The 21,314-nt window shown below is 42.3% G+C and overlaps 2 protein-coding genes across 2 annotated transcripts; both read right to left on the bottom strand.

Moving 5' to 3' along the window:
• Positions 1-7,295: 7,295 nt before the first annotated feature.
• On the bottom strand, positions 7,296-12,033 carry LOC129826323 (DNA replication complex GINS protein SLD5-like). The gene is made up of 8 exons (XM_055886913.1): positions 11,712-12,033; positions 11,472-11,558; positions 11,243-11,356; positions 11,041-11,138; positions 10,818-10,906; positions 10,593-10,683; positions 8,279-8,383; positions 7,296-7,901 (listed from the first exon to the last, which is right to left on the bottom strand). Exons 1-7 carry the CDS (start codon positions 11,817-11,819, stop codon positions 8,287-8,289), a joined length of 684 nt encoding a protein of 227 aa, XP_055742888.1. The 5' UTR covers positions 11,820-12,033; the 3' UTR covers positions 7,296-7,901; positions 8,279-8,286.
• Positions 12,034-12,196: 163 nt separating this feature from the next.
• LOC129826324 (AT-rich interactive domain-containing protein 5A-like) lies at positions 12,197-19,955 on the bottom strand. Its single transcript, XM_055886915.1, has 7 exons — positions 19,872-19,955; positions 18,322-18,404; positions 15,335-15,500; positions 15,045-15,097; positions 14,359-14,456; positions 14,111-14,270; positions 12,197-13,985 (listed from the first exon to the last, which is right to left on the bottom strand). The coding sequence occupies exons 1-7, from the start codon at positions 19,873-19,875 to the stop codon at positions 12,720-12,722; spliced, it is 1,830 nt and encodes a 609-aa protein (XP_055742890.1). The 5' UTR covers positions 19,876-19,955; the 3' UTR covers positions 12,197-12,719.
• Between the last annotated feature and the right edge of the window lie 1,359 nt (positions 19,956-21,314).

A 21,314-nucleotide genomic window follows, 5' to 3' on the forward strand; every position in this document is an offset into this window, starting at 1 on the left:
ATTTCAGCCACGCCACCCTGGTATGGCTTATAGCAGGCTTCCCCAACTGAATTTGGCCCGTTGGTGGTTTTAACTGGTGATGTGATGAAAATATATCACTTTGAAATTCTTCAGAAAAAACAAGTGATGATTTTCTCTGTAAACCCCACTATGTCTATCTCTTCAGAATGTATTGCTTTAGGGACATATCATTTCCCCACTAAAACCATCTCACACACACAGTATTACTCAATGACCTAGTTATTTAGAAGAGGATGAGCTGCAGTTCCCCATACTGTGACGCTGATGCAATTACTACCCTTGGTTGTTTGTCTTTTCAATGAGCCATAAAGAACCCTGAGCTGATGACATTCAGTCAACCAGATGTAGCCTAATAACCATTTTAACCTTTATTTAACTAGGCAAGTCAGTTAAGAACAAATTCTTATTTACAATGACAGCCTACTGGTGAATAGTGAGCTTACTGCCTTGTTCAGGGGTAGAATTACAGATTTCTACCTTGTCAGCTTGGGGATTCAATCCAGCAACTTTTGATTATTAGCCCACTGCTCTAACCACTAGGCTACCTGCCAACCCATCCATATGGACAACCTACAATTCATATGGTACCTTGATAGATATATCATGGACTGTGAAATCAAGTATCAAGGCATGTGGTAGTGGTGAACTACAGTGCACAATAAGGATGATTGAATGTTAAAGGATAGGCTCCACTTTCTCCAGTCCTCTTTTACTGGTTCTCCCATTCACATGAAATAACAATACAATACGCATGAAATATCCTGTGCTAAAATGCCTTACATAAGAATGCAATTACCACATTTATGTCTCATAAATAGAAATGCTGGAGAACATATTATTTCCCTGGCCCAGTAAACCATAAAATTTGTAAAAATCAATGAACACATTTCCCCTTCAGGTATCATAACTCATTCCTCATGGATAGAGATTCCATAATGTAGCAGTATAGTGTGAAACAAAACACACATGATATATCACAACTTAGCTATTCATCAAGGAAGTGCTTCTGCCAATGTATATACGCAACTGCAGAGGTCAGGTTTCCAGATGAGATGTTGTGGCATGTACTGCAGCACATAGCTAAACTGTCTCAAAGACCATGAGCTCACTGATATGAAAGTGTGAGCCCTTCTGTCTCAGCTGTTAAACTTAGTAAGCCAAGAAGAAGCCAACCTATCATTATTATGATCAAATCATTCAGTCTTTTAAGGACATAATTCCATGCCACGCCACCCTGGTAGGACTTATAGCAGGGTTCCCCAACTGAATTTTGCCTGCGGGTGGTTTTATTTGGCCCCCCCAAGTCTTCTGGGGAAAAAAAATAATAAAAAAAAATGGTATTGTTGGACATGAGTGTAAGGGCTGTCTCTCTCCTCATCCTCGGACGAGGAGAGGAGAGAAGGATCATCAGACAAATGCAGCATTCGGGAAATAAGCCATCTTTTTATTTAACACGACGATGGCAACACGAAACAAAAACACTTTCAAATATACAAAACAAGAAAACGACGTTGACGAAACCTGAACATAAACTTACATAACTAAACGTAAACTCACGGACAGGAAACAGACGACATCAAAATAAACGAACAGCCAAACAGTCCCGTATGGTACATACATTCGACGACACAGGAGACAATCACCCACAAACAAACAGTGAGAACACCCTACCTAAATATGACTCTTAATTAGAGGAGAACGCAAAACACCTGCCTCTAATTAAGAGCCATACCAGGCAACCAAAACCAACATAGAAACAGATAACATAGACTGCCCACCCAAAACACATGCCCTGACCTAAACACATACAAAAAACAACATAAAACAGGTCAGGACCGTTACAGAACACCCCCCTCAAGGTGCGAACGCCGGGCGCACCAGCACAAAGTCCAGGGGAGGGTCTGGGTGGGCAGTTGACCACGGTGGTGGCTCCGGCTCTGGACGCTGTCCCCACACCACCATAGTCACTCCCCGCTTCTGTCTTCCCCTCCCAATGACCACCCTAAAACTAACATCCCCTAAATAAAACGGCCAGCACCGGGACAAGGGGCAGCACCGGGACAAGGGGCAGCACCGGGACAAGGGGCAGCACCGGGACAAGGGGCAGCACCGGGACAAGGGGCAGCACCGGGACAAGGGGCAGGTCCCGGCTGAGGGACTCTGGCAGATCCCGGCTGAGGGGCTCTGGCAGGTCCCGGCTGAGGGGCTCTGGCAGGTCCCGGCTGAGGGGCTCTGGCAGGTTCCGGCTGAGGGGCTCTGGCAGGTCCCGGCTGAGGGGCTCTGGCAGGTCCCGGCTGAGGGGCTCTGGCAGGTCCCGGCTGAGGGGCTCTGGCAGGTCCCGGCTGAGGGGCTCTGGCAGGTCCCGGCTGAGGGGCTCTGGCAGGTCCCGGCTGGACGGCTCTGGCTGGTCATGGCAGGACGGCTCTGGCTGGTCATGGCAGGACGGCTCTGTAGGGAGGAGAAGGAGACGGATGGCTCAGACGGCGCTGGGGAGACGGATGGCTCAGATGGCGCTGGGGAGACGGATGGCTCAGATGGCGCTGGGGAGACGGATGGCTCTGGCCGGATACGGCACACTATAGACCTGGTGCGTGGTGCCGGAACTGGAGGCACCGGGCTAAGGATAAGCACCTTCCTACTAGTGCGGGGAGCAGGGACAGGGCACACTGTACTCTCAAAGCCCACTCTATACCTGATGCGAGGTACCGGCACTGGTGACACCGGGCTGAGGACAAGCACATCAGGATTAGTAGGGGGAGAAGATACAGTGTGTACAGGGCTCTGGAGACGCACAGTGCGTGGTGCCGGAACTGGAGGCACCGGGCTAGATACAAGCACTACAGGGAGAGTGCGTGGAGGAGGAACTGGGCTCAGGAGACGCACTGGTAGCCTAGTGCGTAGTGTAGGCACTGTAGGTACTAGGCTGGGGCGGGGAGGTGGCGCCGGAAATACCGGACCGTGGAGGCGTACTGGCACTCTTGAGCATTGAGCCTGCCCAACCTTACCTGGTTGAATGCTCCCGGTTGCCCGACCAGTGCGGGGAGGTGGAATAACCCGCACCGGCCTATGTAGACAAACCGGGGAAACCATGCGTAAGGCAGGTGCCATGTATGCCAGCCCGAGGAGACGCACTGGAGACCAGACGCGTTGAGCCGGCCTCATGACACCTGGCTCAATACCCAATCTAGCCCTGCCAGTGCGGGGAGGTGGAATAACCCGCACTGGCCTATGCACTCGTACAGGAGACACCGTGCGCTCTAACGCCTGCCCGTACTCCCGCTCTCCACGGTAAGCCTGGGAAGTGGGCGCAGGTCTCCTACCTGCCCTTGGCCCACTACCTCTTAGCCCCCCCCCAAGACATTTTTGGGTGTTACTTACGGGCTTTTTGGGCTTCTGTGCCAGACGCGTTCCCTCATAACTCCGGTTCCTCTCTCCGGTAGCCTCTGCTCTCCTCAGTGCCTCCAGCTGCTAACATGGGAGGCGATCCCTACCAGCCAGGATCTCCTCCCATGTGTAGCAACCTTTTCCGTCCAAGATATCGTCCCAAGTCCATTACTCCTTCTTTTCCTGTCCCTTACTCCGTTGAGTTTTCCCTTGCCGCTTGGTCCTAGCGTGGTGGGTGATTCTGTAAGGGCTGTCTCTCTCCTCATCCTCGGACGAGGAGAGGAGAGAAGGATCATCAGACCAAAATGCAGCATTCGGGAAATAAGCCATCTTTTTATTTAACACGACGATGGCAACACGAAACAAAAACACTTTCAAATATACAAAACAAGAAAACGACGTTGACGAAACCTGAACATAAACTTACATAACTAAACGTAAACTCACGGACAGGAAACAGACGACATCAAAATAAACGAACAGCCAAACAGTCCCGTATGGTACATACATTCGACGACACAGGAGACAATCACCCACAAACAAACAGTGAGAACACCCTACCTAAATATGACTCTTAATTAGAGGAGAACGCAAAACACCTGCCTCTAATTAAGAGCCATACCAGGCAACCAAAACCAACATAGAAACAGATAACATAGACTGCCCACCCAAAACACATGCCCTGACCTAAACACATACAAAAAACAACATAAAACAGGTCAGGACCGTTACAATAAGACTGTAAAAAACCCAGGAAATTAGCTCCAAGTGATTTTAATTTGAGAAATCTGTTACCAAGTATTCCCATGCATAACAGAGAGACGTGATTGTATGCAAATGTAGGTAAGATTTAAAATTATTCTGTTTTAGTCAAACATATCTGTTTGGGCTTCTTGCATTCAATTTGCAGTCTACAAATGATTTGTAATTAGGTTTTCCGGTCCCCCGACCACCCTGTCATGAAAAAACGGACCGTGGCTGAATCTATTTGATGATCCCTGGCTCACAGTATTAAAGTTTAATAGTTCAACTGGTGATGTAATGAAAATATATCACTTCTGAAATGCTTCAGAAAAAACAAGTGATGCAACACACTACCTTCCTATAAAACCCCACTATGTCTATCTCTTCAGAATGTATTGCTTTAGGGACATATCATTTCCCCACTAAAACCATCTCACACACACAGTATTACTCAATGACCTAGTTATTTAGAAGAGGATGAGCTGCAGTTCCCCATACTGTGACGCTGATGCAATTACTACCCTTGGTTGTTTGTCTTTTCAATGAGCCATAAAGAACCCTGAGCTGATGACATTCAGTCAACCAGATGTAGCCTAATAACCGGAAGAACCATGACTACTAAAAACTGAGATATTTAACATGACCCATTCTAACTTGCATCACCTTCAGTTCATATTTAATCACAAGCATTTAAGCCCTGCAATATCAGCATTAATGGCAGCGTATGATTCAATATTTGTCCTAAATATAGTGGGTGAAACTACAGTGCCTTTTAGAAAGTATTCACACCCCTTGAATTTTTCCATATTTTGTTGTGCTACAGCCTGAATTTAAAATTGATTAAATTTTGCTTTTTGTCACTGGCCTACACACAATACCCCATAATGTCAAAGTGAAATTATGTTTTTGGACAGTTCAACAAATGAAAGCTGAAATTGAGACAATAAATATTCAACGCCTTTGTTATGACAAGCATAAATAATCTGAATAAAAAAAGAAATGCAACATGCAACAATTTCAAAATTTGACTGAGTTTCAGTTCATATTAGGAAATCAGTCCATTTAAATAAATAAATTAGGCCCTAATCTATGGATTTGACATGACTGGGAATACAGATATGCATCTGTTGGTGTCACGTTTCTGACCTTATTTCCTTTATTTTGTCTTTGTTTAGTATGGTCAGGACGTGAGCTGGGTGGGCATTCTATGTTATGTGTTTCTATCTTTAGGTTCATTGTTAATTAGCCTGATATGGTTCTCAATCAGGGGCAGGTGTTTTACGTTTCCTCTGATTGAGAACCATATTAAGGTAGGCTGTTCACACCGTTTGTTTGTGGGTGGTTGTCTTCCGTGTCAGTGTTTGTACCACATGGGACTGTTTCGTTTGTCTAGTCTGTTCCTGTTCGTGCGTTCTTCGTTATATGTAAGTTCTCATGTTCAGGTCGGTCTACGTCGTTTGTTATTTTGTAATTTATCAAGTGTGTTTCGTGTTCGTCTTGTTTCAATAAAATCTCATTATGTATTCCACAAAAGCCGTGTTTTGGTCCGATCCCTGCTCCTCCTCAGACGAGGAGGAGAACAATCGTTACAGTTGGTCACAGATACCTTAAAAAAATAGGTATGGGCGTGGATCAGAAAATCAGTCCGTATCTGGTGTGACCACCATTTTCCTCATGCAGCGTGACACATCTCCCTTGCATAGAGTTGATCAGGCTGTTGATTGTGGCCTGTGGAATGCTGTTTCACTCCTCTTCAATGACTGTGCGAAGTTGCTGGATATTGGCAGGAACTGGAACACGCTGTCGTACACGTCGATCCAGAGCATCCCAAACGTGCTCAATGGCTGACATGTCTGGTGAGTATGCAGGCCATGGAAGAACTAGGACATTTTCAGCTTTCAGGAATTGTGTACAGATTCTTGAGACATGGGGCCGTGCATTATCATGCTGAGACATGAGGTGATGGCTGCAGATGAATGGCACATTCCTGCAGTCCACATGCCAATTGCACACTCCCTCAAATTTTTAGACATCTGTTGCATTGTGTTTTGTGAGAACTGCAAATTTTAGAGTGGCCTTTTATTGTACCCAGCACAAGGTGCACCTGTGTAATGATCTTGCTGTTTAGTCAACTTCTTGCTATGCCACACCTGTCAGGTGGATGGATTATCTTGGCAAGGAGAAATGCTCACTAACGAGGATGTAAACAAATTTGTGCACAACATTTTAGAGAAATTTGCTTTTGTGCATATGGAACATTTCTGGGATCTTTTATTTCAGCTCATGAAACCAACACCTTACGTGTTGCATTTATATTTTTGTTCAGTGAAAGTTCAGGAGTAAAAGATTACTTATCAAGTCACATGCCAGGTCGCAATTGTAAATGAGAACGTGTTCTCAATTTGCCTACCTGGTTAAATAAAGGTGAAATAAAAATAAATAAATAAACATAATAAGTTCCATGTGGACTAGAACCATGAGGCCCATAGTCATCTTAAAACAGTTTGATGGCTGTGATAGGAGAAAACTGAGGATGGATCAACAACATTGTAGTTGCTCCGCAATACTAACCCAATTGATAGAGTGAAAAGAAGGAAGCTTGTATACAGAATAAATAATTTCCAAAACTTGCATCGTGTTTGCAACAAGGCACTAAAGTAATACTGCAAAAATGCAGCAAAGCAAGTAACGTTTTGTCCTGAATACAAAGTGTTATGTTTGGGGCAAATCCAATATGAAACATTACTGAGTACCACTGTCCACATGTTCAAGTATACTGGTGGCTGCATCATGTTATGGATATGCTTGTAATCATTAAGGACAGGATTTTTTTCAGGTTAAAAAAACAGAATGGCACTATGCACCGGCAAAATGCTAGAGGAAAGTCTAGTTCTTGACAGCCGGAAGACCAAATTAAATGGTAGGAGGAATATCCCAGCTTCAAGTGGTGTTAGATTTCTTATCATGCTTCACAAAGGCAGAAGAGACATACTCCTGTATGCGTGAGAATCAGGGCTACCGCTCAATGCAAGCCATTTTGTGTCCACATATCGATTTAAGCGATCGGAACCGGCTCCAGAAACACACAGGTCCCCAAAACAGGTGACTTGTCATCATACCATGGAGTCAAAGTATTAATATCAGTCTGTCTAAAAACATAAATCTACATCTTTATTTCTATTGGTCTAAGCAATTCTAACACCCAGATTTGAAATAGACCACATCATATGACCAAGGCAGCAACAGCACACCAAATACAAATTTATGTATGGCAATGGCATGCTTGCACCGTGGTTGGAAAGCAAGAGTATTCTCACATATAATTGCAAATGGCATTCTCTACACCATTCAAATCACATTTATTGTACAAGCAGCAAACACTCACTATATTTGTTTGTACCACTCAACCTAATAATGTACATGTAGATAACATGATTGTATTCCTGTCATCCTCAAGTCTCTCTCACTTATAGCCTCCTATATATCCAATGATCACCATTACAACTATAAGCAGGCTTCATGTGAGAGATATGAGTGTCCTCAGGTACGTAAATCAGTAACATATTTGCAGACATTCCAGTTCATGCCCGGCTCCTGAAGAGTTGGTAGTCCACAAATAACGCCCATATAGCCCTCCTCAATGTACTTCAATCAATATAGGCAATGTTCAATGAAGGGAGTCAGTGTTCCTCTGGTCATCATCCATCACAACTGGAGACTAACAGCTGCATCTGAACCAAGGACAGAGGCACCTAAAACAGACCAAATAGATTATGCCTATGTTATTACAGAGACAGATCTGCACACATGCTAACATAATATACTGCCTGTTGTGTTGCAGTTCAGAGGCAAATTGCCTCATTGTTGTGTTGGTAATGCGTTGTTCAAGCAAACGTTCTAAGAGAGAGAATCCAACTTGGTTAACTGCCAAGAGACCATGTTCAGGGCAAAAAGCAAAGGCTAAAAATTTAAATGATGACAGTACAAAGCAGTCTATAATGTAAGATTTGGATTGGAATCATGCACACTCCAACATATTTTAAAAACACAGTATGGATATGTGTGTGTGTGTGTGTGTGTGTCATAGATTAGATATGAGGGAAATCAGTGTGGCCTATTAGTTGAGTACCTTGACAGTTAAATTAGCTGTACTGCTCCACTTGAAACCAGAGGTGCTATAGTGCGATACCGCATCAGATGCTGAGAACCCTCGTCAAGATCCACAACATACTCTCTGAAAGAAAATAATGGACAAAACATTTCAAATAGCAAAAGACCAGGAATATCAATAAATAACAAAACAATGTCTGTGGAGTACACGGGTATATTCTTGCAGACAGTAAGAGTAAATTGAAAACACATATACAGTGGGTTGCGAAAGGATTCACCCCCTTTGCATTTGACCTATTTTATTGCCTTACAACCTGGAATTAAAATTTTTTTGGGGGGTTTGTATAATTTTATTTACACAACATGTCCACCACTTTGAAGATGCAAAGTATTTGTTATTGTGAAACAAACAAGAAATATGACCCCAAAAAAACAGAACTTGAGCGTGCATAAAGTCAATACTTTGTAGAGCCACCTTTTGTAGCAATTACAGCTGCAAGTCTCTTGGGGTATGTCTTTATAAGCTAGCTACTGGGATTTTTGCCCATTCTTCAAGGCAAAACTGCACCAGCTCCTTCAAGTTAGATGGGTTCCACTGGTGTTCAGCAATCTTTAAGACATACCACAGATTCTCAATTGGATTGAGGTCTGGGCTTTGACTAGGCCATTCCGAGACATTTAAACGTTTCCCCTTAAACCACTCTAGTGTTGGTTTAGCAGTATGCTTAGGGTCATTGTCCTGCTAGAAGGTGAACCTCCGTCCCGATCTCAAATCTCTGGAAGACTGAAACAGATTTCCCTCAAGAATTTCCCTGTATTTAGCACCATCCATCATTCCTTTAATTCTGACCAGTTTCCCAGACCCTGCCGATGAAAAACATCCCCACAGCATGATGCTGCCATCACCATGCTTCACTGTGTGGATGGTGTTACATTTACATTACATTTTACATTTTAGTCATTTAGCAGACGCTCTTATCCAGAGCGACTTACAGTAGAGTGCATACATTTTATTAAATTTGAATTTATTTTTTTACATTTCATTACATTTTACATACTGAGACAAGGATATCCCTACCGGCCAAACCCACCCTAACCCGGATGACGCTATGCCAATTGTGCGTCGCCCCGCGGACCTCCCGGTTGCGGCCGGCTGCGACAGAGCCTGGGCGCGAACCCAGAGACTCTGGTGGTCGTGTTCTTGGGGTGATGAGAGGTGTTGGGTTTGCACCAGACATAGCATTTTCTTTGATGGCCAAAAAGCTACATTTTAGTCTCATCTGACCAGAGTACCTTCTTCCATATGTTTAGGGAGTCTCCCCCATCCCTTTTGGCGAACACCAAACGTGTTGGCTTATTTCTTTCTTTAGCAATGTTTTTTTTTCTGGACACTCTTCCGTAAAGCCCAGCTCTGTGGAGTGTACGGCTTAAAGTGGTCCTATGGACAGATACTCCAATCTCCGCTGTGGAGCTTTGCAGCTCCTTCAGGGTTATCTTTGTTGACTCTCTGATTAATGCCCTCCTTGCCTGGTCTGTGAGTTTTGGTGGGCGGCCCTCTCTTGGTAGGTTTGTTGTGGTACCATATTCTTTACATTTAAAACAAAATTGATTTAAATGGTGCTCCGTGGGAAAGTTTCAGATATTTTTCATAACCCAACCCTGATCTGTACTTCTCCACAACCTTGTCCCTGACCTGTTTGGAGAGCTCTGTGGTCTTCATGGTGCCGCTTCCTTGGTGGTAGCCCTTGCTTAGCTTAGTGGTGTTGCAGACTCTGGGGCCTTTCAGAATAGGTGTATATATACTGAGATCATTTGACAGATCAGGTGACACTTAAATAAAGTCCACCTGTGTGCAATCTAACTAATTATGTGAGTTCTGAAGGTAATTGATTGTACCAGATCTTATTTAGGGGCTACATAGCAAAGGGAGTGAATACATATGCATGCACCACTTCAGTTTAAAAATATATATATTTTATATTTTTGAAACAAGTAATTTTTTTCATTTCACTTCACCAATTGACCACTTTGTGTATGTCCAGTACATGAAATCCAAATAAAATCTATTTAAATTACAGGTTGTAATGCAACAAAATAGGAAAAATGCCAAGGGGTGAATACTTTTGCAAGGCACTGTATACAGACATATGCTGCCACCTACTGGATATACAGAATACCGCATGAATAACATCCAAATCATGACTTTATTCTTGAATCTTGATACTTCATCATCAAAATGAGATAGTAGTATGCCTTTCCAAATAAAAATGGAGCTGCTCTCGTGAAGCTGTAGCACCCATCAATCAGCCCAATGATCATATGTGATACTGTACCTCTGGTCGTCTGTCTCAGGTTCCACCAAGATGTTTTCCTGTCTCGCCCTCACACGCAGGAACACAAAGGAGTCCAGACAGGGCTCTGGCACTGGGTACACATCATTACACATGGGAGTTAATCAATGCTTCCATCCTGCACATTAAACATTATGCCACTGATATTTTATACAAGCAGCCCATCAGAATATTGTTTACAGTAAATAATACCTTGCCAGGCCTCACCTGCTTTTAGCATATCCACTGTCTGTAGATTTGGGGGCATGTGTTTCAGAGCTACAGCCTTCAGATAGGTCTCTGTGTTGGCCAGATATCTGAATGGAAGAGATGGAACACAGCACATAAGAGAAATAATAATGGAAGTAAATAAGACATTCGAACAACGCACAGACTTTCATCCAGCGACAGACATTATAACCGCAAACGGCAACGGCACCAAAACACTCACTCTTTGGCAAAGGCAAACTCCTCTGGAGACAGGAACGAAGTATCTCCCTCTGCTCGAGATTTCTCTTTCTCCAGGACATGAGGGAAAAACGTCTCAATCTACATAGGTAACAAAGGACCAGAGAGAACGGTGTCAATCTGAGCGTTGATTTATAGTCCCTCTCATAAGAACATCATCAAACACCATGCTGGGATGTTGTTACCTTTTGGAGGCGAGAGCGGAGGTAGCTGCTGAGGACATAGCGAATCCTGTCAATCTCCATGCGGTGGACACTGGCTTTCATATCACCCTTCCTAACCCGCTGCAGATTGTCCTCCTGTCAACAGAATCACACAAGGTATTAGTCTTGTTATTATTACTGGAACCTTCATGCTCACAGAGACACAGCTGCTGCACCCCTCAGTTATGCAAGGCACCCCACTACCATTTACCATGTGAGTCAGCTGCTCCATCACACACTCCACCCTCTCTGACTTGTTTTCTAGAAGCTCAGGAGAGAACTTCTCATTCAGCCAAGCCTGGGGACAGAGGAGCACACACACACATACTTTATGATAGAGTAGCAGCAGTGACAATGTCTTTTTTTGTATTGACAGGATCTGTGCATTGCAAAACATGTGTGTCTGGCTACAGTATAGTGAACATTGCTAGCTAGCTAGTTAGTTATCTACCTCTTCCAGTTTCCCAATCAGTTCCGATGGAGTCATCACATCTTCTTGGCCGTCATCTCCTCCGCTCATGTCGCTGGCATCATGATCATCAGACATCGCATCCGACATGATTGCTCTTCAGCGGACTTGCTTAGTCTACAATAATTATTCAACGGCTGACCAGAAAACGTTGGTACTCTGCTGAACTACGCAGAATGTTAACATTCTACATTACAACTACAAATAACAACACTGTAAAGCTCGATTTCGACAGCACAACACAGAAACAACAAACGAGAAACACACACTTCCGGTTAAAGTTCGCGCCAACTGAATGCAATGCGTGAATGCGTCAGAGACATTCAAATGTGCGCAACAAACGCGCAGTGTTTGGTTCACGCCTACAGTAAATACAATACAATTATTATTTGCAAACCTATGTTTATTTCAGCTCAGGCGTTGCCCTGTGCTAGGGACATTTATGAAATATTTAATTTAATGAACAGTAGTTTACTTTCCATGGCTCAAGTGCTATGTCCCATTTCTCAAACATTTATCATGGAGCATGTTAATTAGAAGTTTGATTTGGCTCAAAAGTAATTAAAATATTGCAGAAAAAAAGACCATGGTTACTTACCAAAGAATGCAGGCTAGGATGAGACAGGAATTATTTTAGATTTTATTCAGAAATAGAAAAATAAATCTGTGTTGTTTCATAAATTATATCAATGTAAAATGATTGGATCATACCATAAAAGCACATGTGCATAGCAGTAAACCTCAAAGTTATTGTTATAAATACAGAAAGTATAGTCCTTTTTATCAGTGCAATTCTGTCAGTTGCCAAGGAGGGGAGCACATCTCAGCATAACAATCACAACAATGTTTTTCTGTTGATCACTCACATAGAATGCAGCGGTGTTCGAGGCAAGTTTTGAAAATGTCTAGAACGAAGCAGGTACTGTCATTATCTCTGTTTGACTTGTCACATTGTCATTAGGCCTTGAGTCTGAGAGTGAGGCTGGGCTATCAAAGCCTGGTGTGAGGATAATGCACACCAGTGATGCTGTATCCAGTATGGGGATTACATATAGGAATGTGAAAGGGATAGGAGTAGAGAGCAGGCTCATAAGAGGAAGTATGGGTGTGTCCCGTTGGGACATGGCGGTACATAGGGCTGGTCTGGGACTGGGACAGTCTGACGTGGGTAGGTATAAAGAGAGGGTGTACAGGTGGCTTCTGCCCAGAGTCTCCCCTTGTCCTGTCATAGGCTGGGATGAGGTAGGACACTGGGATGCTGGCATTAGGGTGGAACACAGGCTGTTGAGTTGGAAGTGGCTTGGGCAACATTGTCCTGGACTTCTCCTTTTTCTCCGTCTGATAATGTCGAGGGACCATCTGTAGTTTCTTCTTATAAATCAGACGGTCATCATGCAACATGGGCCTATTTGGGTTCTGATGGAATGTGTAACCTGGCTGAAAGGGTATAGGCCGCAAAGACTCCATAGACTTGGGATAAACCTTGGTGAAACTGGAGGTGGATGGAACCAAGCAAGACCTAACAGTATATGTGCAAGACGTTGGTGGGGGTATTTGATGAGTTGGATGTCTGTTACTCCCATTGCAGACAGGGCTCCATACAGAGTTTTTACTTCGACCTTTGATAGAGACAGTTTCAACTGGTAGGGGGCTGACCTGAGGGAAATCTCTTTGTCCTCCAGGGAAGCCAACATATTCCTTGACATCGGGGCTGCAGGTCTGAGGCTTGTGGACCCCACTGTGGGCAGATATAGGGTTGCTGGAAAAATTAAGGGGTACTTCTGGTTTTGGTACTGGGGGCCTGTCTTCAGTTAGTGCTGGACAGTCCTCAGAAGAGATGGAGTAGGGGGACGGGCTACGGGAGGAGGAGGAGGACGGAGGGAGAGGAGAGCCCTCAGAGGAAGTGCGTGTCCGGCTGGGAAGGAGCAGCCCTGGGGACTGGGAGCAGTGGATCACAGAGGGCCTGCCCTTACAGTCCCCCTGTCTGGCGCTCTGGGAGTCCTGGGACTCGCTCAGGCTGGCCTGGGCCATACGCTTCTTCTTCTCCAGAGGAGAGATGATATCTGCAGCAGCAGACTGGAGCTGACTTCCTCTCCAGGGGCATGAGGTAGGGCCCTGGGCTGGGCGGGATAGGGTGCATGCTGAGGAAGAGAGGTCGTCACACACGGTAGTCTCACTGATTGGTGGAGGATGGTCTGGGTGGAGGCTTTCAGATGGAGTAGTCCATGGAGACAATGGAGTAGAATGTACCTGGCCCTGTAACAAGACAACATATAGAGGTCATTTCCACTCATACAGGTGGGGTACATAGGCAGGAGTAATAGAGAACAGGAAGTGACTTTGTTATGACAATGGCCATTAACAGGTAAAAGGTGAGGTACCTCAGAATCTGTCTCCTTTTCCAGATGGGGCCTCTTCCTCTTGCCCTCAGACTTGCTCCCCTTGCCGTCTGGACTCCTCTTATACTGTTTGCGCGGTTTGCTTGGAGGCAGAGGTTTGTCCTCCTCCCCCCTCAACTGTCTCTCAAAGGGTAAAACAAGCCTGTATTTAACACAAACAGATGACACCATGAAAACAGGGAGTGATTTGACTGACAGGTTAGCGGGAGCAAAGCAGTATCTGTCCTCACCTCTCATAGTGTCTGCGGGTGCAGGTAGCAGCGCTGGTGCTGCCTGGGCTGCCGCCCAGCTCATCATACACATTCTTCCACAGCCGCCGCGATGTCACCTGTTGCATCATACACCATAGTGAGCAAACATGCACCTTTAAGACACTAATCCAGAATCACTATTCCTATATTTGACGTACAGTATAAGACAATGTTTAATCTGTCTTTTGGAACTAATTAAGAATTTTTGGAGGGAGCTTAAATGAATGGCCCATTACTAAAATAGAGAACAAGGTCCTATTGGCCAAGCTGCTGTGAAATCTTACTCAAGTGGCATTTCAGAGAAACCCTTCCTCTCTCAGCACATTGGGCGTGTACACATGCCACAGAGTGGAAACTTCATTCAGCCAAAGAGAACAAAGCAGTTGAACGGTAGGCTACATGGCCAGGTTCATGTTGGCAGTCTAGTGTGGACTCGGCTCTTAATGTGGTAGGAACAATCATGTTAACATCCTGTCAACTAAAGCTAATGTGCCACACAAGATGCTAAGCTGCGTGGTCTCTTTGACAACATAACAAATATATACAATGAGAGTAGCTATCACTGCCATCTGTCTGTATGATCAACAATCAGGTCAAGTGTAAAAAAACAGCAACAACCTATGTCTGGTATTGAATGATTCTGTACTATATATGGGTGTACTCACAGAGTCGTAACCGTTAAGCTTCTCAACAGCTTTGTAGATTTTCCACAGGTTAACTGCAAGTAGAAACCATATGCATTTGAACTACATGGGGACATTGAACAATGATATAGTTAATATTGTTCGCTATGAAGCTATAGTATGATGAGATGGTCTTAACACATGCATTTACTTCAAACTACGCTCGAGATTGAGGTGCTCTGAAGAGCAGAGGAAATGAATCTATATAATAATGTATGCAGACAGAGATTGGGTGATAAAGCTATGGCTATATGCTTTGAACATGGACTCACTTTGCTTAAAGCCCAGGTGTGGTATCCTCTCGATGGGTGTGCCACGGTCCTTCATGAAACAGTGCAAACCTGCTATGAAGGACCTCTCCTCTGTCTCCATTGGGCTAGAACTGGGCCTCTCCTCACAGTCCCTGGCCGAGTCAGAAATCTCCATCGCTGCAGAATTCTACGGTAGAGACCACCAAATCGACAAAAGAGGGAGAGAAATTATAGAAATGTAAATCCAATTCCAGGAATGCATACTATTACTTTACATGTAAGTCTTCAAAACAGAACTGCAATGAGCAAATAAACCAATCTTACGATAGGAAATCATTTTTTGTTGTTGATTGCAACAAAGTCTCAGTCTGTTCTCAGACTACTTGTCCTTTCTTGGACAACTAGAATTGAGTTGCCTTTTACCACCCCTTTCAATAAGTAACCATACATCCTGTACAAAAGGGAAACCAACAGACATCTGGTCTGGACCTGGTAATAACAAATATGAAGGTATGAATAGTTTTTTTACACCGTATGAAAGGCCTCTTTCCCCCACAAAGCCTTTACTCACAAGCCCTTTGTTATACATTTATTTTCCACTGACATGAAAGTGAATGGGATGAATGTAATTTAGAAATGACAAAGACTGAGTAGCGTAGGAAGTAGTTCACATGATTAGAATCTGTTCCATGCAAAAAAAGTGAGGTAAAAAAATTCTGTTTGCAATTATCAGTAGTGCTATTGGTGAAGCATAGAGTTGTTTTCAGAGGCATATTTCAGGAATTGATTATTATGAACTCTGTTTAAGCTTTGTGTAAGCAAACACTGACGAGTAGAAAAGTCACAACATGCGGTGGATACCAAATGAGAAATGAAACAGTAGAGGCAAGCAGAAATTAACCCCAGCGCTCACCAATAAATGTCCTCAAATTCACTGCACTCGTCAGGATGAGAAGTGTCTATGACACTTTAAACTGATCAAACTGACACTTACTAACATTACAAAAGTATAGGAAGCTGAAATTCCCAAAACTGCTGATACCGTATCATAATTTGTACTATAAATATTGTAAAAAGATCATTTTTGGCAACAGTCCAAATTCTGAATGGGAAAATCTTGGTTTTGTGCAACAGCATACAGGTTCAATTTGCACAGGGTTCTGGACAGATAGTGTTGAGGTTGGATCGTTTTATTGCATTTACATCAAATGAGAGTAGAAAATGAAAACATATGTTAAATACAATATCCCAGTCTGAATCACCAAATACAGAGACTATTTTGTTTCGGTGGTGTATGCTGCACTGTAGGCAAAAGTCAACCAGAGTTTCATATTGAATCAGGTTCCTATCTGTGGTTACTGGTTCCGAGAAGCGGGACCCAGTGGTGAGTCATAGTGAAGATGTAGGCCCCTATTTGGGATAGCACTGACTGACTCACAGCTCTTTACAGCTGTCCCATAGACACAGTTCCCAGCTACAACAGCCCATCTTTCATCCATGAGCTTCCACCAACACCATGCAACGCTCTCTCACTTTCTTCTTCCTGCCTTGACTGGCCAGCTGCAACTCTTTCTCTTGCTATGGATAGATGAGTTACGTTGCTTTTTAGGTTATTTTCAACAAAATATATTTTGTTAAATGGTTAAGTACTTTACAGAGTTGTGGAATAATTGTTAATGACATACACAGCCATCTTCACATATAATCTGTTAGTCAATGAGTTACACTGCAAATTTCATAAGAACAAAGACAAAGCATTTATGACTGGAATATGGATTAGTCATATAGGGCAATACATTTCCAGAAAATATTCAATAGTATTTTTCTAAAAACGTAATGCATTAGTTGCACGTGACTATTGAACAGGTTTACAGTAAGTATTATAAGATAAGCAAGCCAGTTGTTAATTTATATGTATACTATATTGAATAAATGCATTCTATTCATGGCTGGACCACAAAACAGAGAGATGTCAGTCAGCTCCATGTGACATTGGTTTCATACAGGAAACAACTGCAGTCCGAGTCATAAAGCCCAGCATACAATATACATCACAGTAAACCACACACTAAAATAAGCATGAATATCGCTGTGAAAGACTGTCAGTAAACAGCCTCTACATTTCCCCCACATTCACATTTAGGAAAAGGGCGTAGGAGATGTTGATGTCAATGTGTCAACAAGACTCACGTTGATTGATGCCAGGTTGATGCTATCAACAGGCCACTTGTCACCACAGAAACCACAGTCTTTCATCTCAGATCAGTGTCTTGGAAATTTGATGCTTCTCTGCTCTAACTTTTATTTTCAAATCTTCAATTACAAGAACTGTGTCTGAGTGGAACTCCTGCAGTTTCTGTATGTGTAGATAGTGCAATTACAGGGAAATGTGTACATATATTCTTTCACACTCCATAAGACACCACCCACTTAACTCCCACATAAAATAATCACCTTCCTCCTATTACTCATTTGTGAATAAGCTGAAACGTTCAGATTTGTGATATTGCAACATGACACTTAGCAATATTATTTCCTATGATGATGACAAAACAAAATTGTGAATTTATGCCACAATGAACATACGCAAACCATAAACATAAAATACACTCATCAATAACAAACACTCGACTTTCGGTAGCCTCTGTACTTCACATTCCATAAAAAAAAATATTTGTAGAAATCATTCCCTTTAGATATATTTGTGTTTTCAAATTGTATGGCCACATATCAGACATATCAGAGAAGACATGCATGTGACTTCAGGTGATTTGGGGTTTTGTTATTTTACAACTTCTGTAAAGAAGAAGAAAACATAAAATTTTTCGGAGAAAATTCATCCCTTTACATAAGCCTAATATTTGCTATGCTTATTTGATGTTTGAAGAAATAGAGAACTGAAAGCAGTGGGGAAATTAAACACAAGAAATGAAGGATGTGAGCGTACTGAAAGTGTCTCAAGCTGCCTGGAGTCCTTATGAGTGATAAATGACAGTGTCCCGTCTCACCTGATTCAGTGTCCCCTCCACACCTCTGCCCCCCTCCCTGACTTGTCTCTTACTGGTGTCTCGCTCCCCTTCAGGATCTAATACTGCCACAGAACACAGGGGGAAAAACAGTCACAACTATGCGAGAGCACACACCCTCCACTACATACAGGGCATGTGTTAACTGTAAGCAAAGAATGGTGTATGTCCCATATTCATCATCAGGCAGACCAGGTGATCCAGAACAAGACACAATAAAACGATACCTATGTGAAAGGCTGATTCTTTAGTTCCCCTATGGTTGCTTTTCCAGTCCTGTGCCAGCAGCAAAAAAGAGTACACTTGTGATCTATCACTGAATATTTTGTAAACTAACACACACTTCAGTACCGACAAAAGAAAATGCAGTTCTAATATAAAACCACATGGTTACAAAACCACTTCCTGCTTATGAGTCTAACCGCAGTTATGTGGTCCCCATCCTGATATGAAAGCATTACAACGTGAATGAAAATGAGAAATGTAATGTAAAAGGCAGACAGTTTAATTAGATTTTCAGTTTTTCATTTGCATGTGTTGGTGAATAAATGAAAACAAATGATCATACACCAAACCCCTCCATCATTTTTAGGTACAACATGTCTTTGTTAGCTGCTGAAGAAAAACCCTTATTCCTGATCCAAATGTAGAAGACATAAAAAGGTTGAAAGCGAATCAGTCCATGTTCCATCCTGACAACTGTCAACGTATTTGTCATTGTCCATGAACTGTGAACAACCACATTCTTATCTCTTCCCCACCCAATATATGCTTCTCTTTCGAGATCAGCCATTTCCTGAGCTGTGGTTTACAGCATGAATCATGCTTTCTATAGAACTTCTCTATTTCATCTGTTCAAATATGTACTTTGGTCAATGTATGAAGGACTTTTTTAAAGAAAAAGATATGTAATTAAGGTACTTCCAATGAATCACAAGTATTTTTCTATGTCATACAAATTCATCTACAGTTTAAAGTAACCTGCTTAAGTCTTCATAAATTGCAATTGACCATATCTGGGTTGTATTCCAGTGTTATAAGCTCCAAACCAGTAATTAGGAATGCTCCTAATATTTCTATATTGCTTGAATGAGGCATTTCAAATGTTTCTGCTTAGTACTTTTTTTAAACGAAAAGGTTAATTTAGTATACAAATTATAACATTTGCATAAACGTCCCTTGTCATGTATGAACGTACATGCATGCATGTAATTTATGTCTCTATTAAAAAAAACTTTGTCAGTTAACTTGCATCCTTACAATAGCCTACCTGCCCCAGGTAATGTAGCCTACCTTAAGCACAATTTCACAACCTCCCATCACATTTTATTTCGTATTATAAAAATTTGAATGTGTGATCGGCGTTACAAAAAACAATAGGCTGTTGTCTGATTGCAAATGTTATTAAACAGTGCCACAATTTCCAGCCTACATCATCATTATAACTACGTGTATTTACCAAAACATTTAGATTCTTCTCCAACTAAAACAATGAAAGCTGATGGTACTTAACATTTAAAAAAAAAACTTACTCATTACAAAACAATACGTTGAATCCCGAAGATCGTTTACTTTGCTTCAGCACAACCTTATTCAAGAAGCGCCTCTAATTCAGCACACCTCGAAATAAGGCGTCTTCAGTGGATCATCATTGGTTCGTCATGTCAAGGGGACAGCAAGTGAGTCTGGGAGTTTGAGTTTTTGATAGCAGCATTCTGAACACCCAATAGTAGGCTCAAGGCACATTGAAGCAGTTTTAATAATTGTTTACTATCATGTAGCCTTTCTCAAATTGATTGTTTTACTAGACTAGTCTACACAGATGAAAAAAACAAAACAGATTATATATTTGATCATTATATAAGTGCACATGTTGACCTAAAAGCAATAAAAAAAACATTTTGTCTAGATGGTCATTGAAATGAGCTAAAATTAGGCCTACATATAAGCCTAAACAAAATCTGACATTCTGATCTTTTCAACAAAACTGTCTCTACCACACTGAAATGTGCATTTCACCTATGGGAATGGTTTGCTGAATCATAATTTATCTATGCATAAACTTAGGAGGTATTCAACAAAAACCTAGCAAATCAAATACAGCTGTCAATATTGGTGCAGTATACTATTTATCCAGCTTTGCTCTAGAGACATTTTTAATCTCAGTGAAATGCATAGGCCGTAGTCTTCCACTTGTTGCAGATAGAGTATGACATTTGGATATATGTTTAACCTTTAAATGTCAAAATAACAAACCTATCAGTTGGCTGGCCGGATCTCACAGGGAGTTTTTTGAGACAAAACACTTGTTTCACTGCTGTTTGAAATAGGGATGGGTGAAAAAGAATTACCTTGATTCAACCCGCTACATTAATTCTTCCATTTTATATACTAATGACTTGGGCAGGTGCTGAGCACTCTCACAGAACTTAGCTTTTGTCACATCAAATGGTTAAGTAATATGTAATAACTGTATCACTGTTGTTACTGGTTCGTGCAATTGTGATATTGATGTCAGTTTATTAAATATTCAATTTGACTCACAATTTACTTTTATTAAGCTGATGAAAACATGGACATTTTTTATACACAAAATACATTGTGTACAAATCACTCTTTCCTGCTCTTTTCATGACAGACTGACCAGGTGAATCCAGGTGAACGCTTTGATCCCTTACTGATGTCACTTGTTAAATCCACTTCAAATCGGTGTAGATTAAGGGGAGCAGACAGGTTAAAGAAGTATTTTTAAGCCTTGACAATTGACACATGGTTTTGTATGTGTGCCATTCAGAAAGGTGAATGGCAAGACAGTGTATTTAAGTGTCTTTGAACAGGGTATGGTAGTAGGTGACAGGCACACCGGTTTGAGTGTGTCAAGAACTGCAAGCTGCTGGGTTTCTCACACTCAACAGTTTCCTGTGTGTATCAAGAATGGTCCACCACCCAAAGGACATCCAGCCAACTAGACAATT

This window comes from Salvelinus fontinalis, chromosome 28, assembly GCF_029448725.1.
Source record: "Salvelinus fontinalis isolate EN_2023a chromosome 28, ASM2944872v1, whole genome shotgun sequence".
Classification (NCBI taxonomy): Eukaryota; Metazoa; Chordata; class Actinopteri; order Salmoniformes; family Salmonidae; genus Salvelinus; species Salvelinus fontinalis.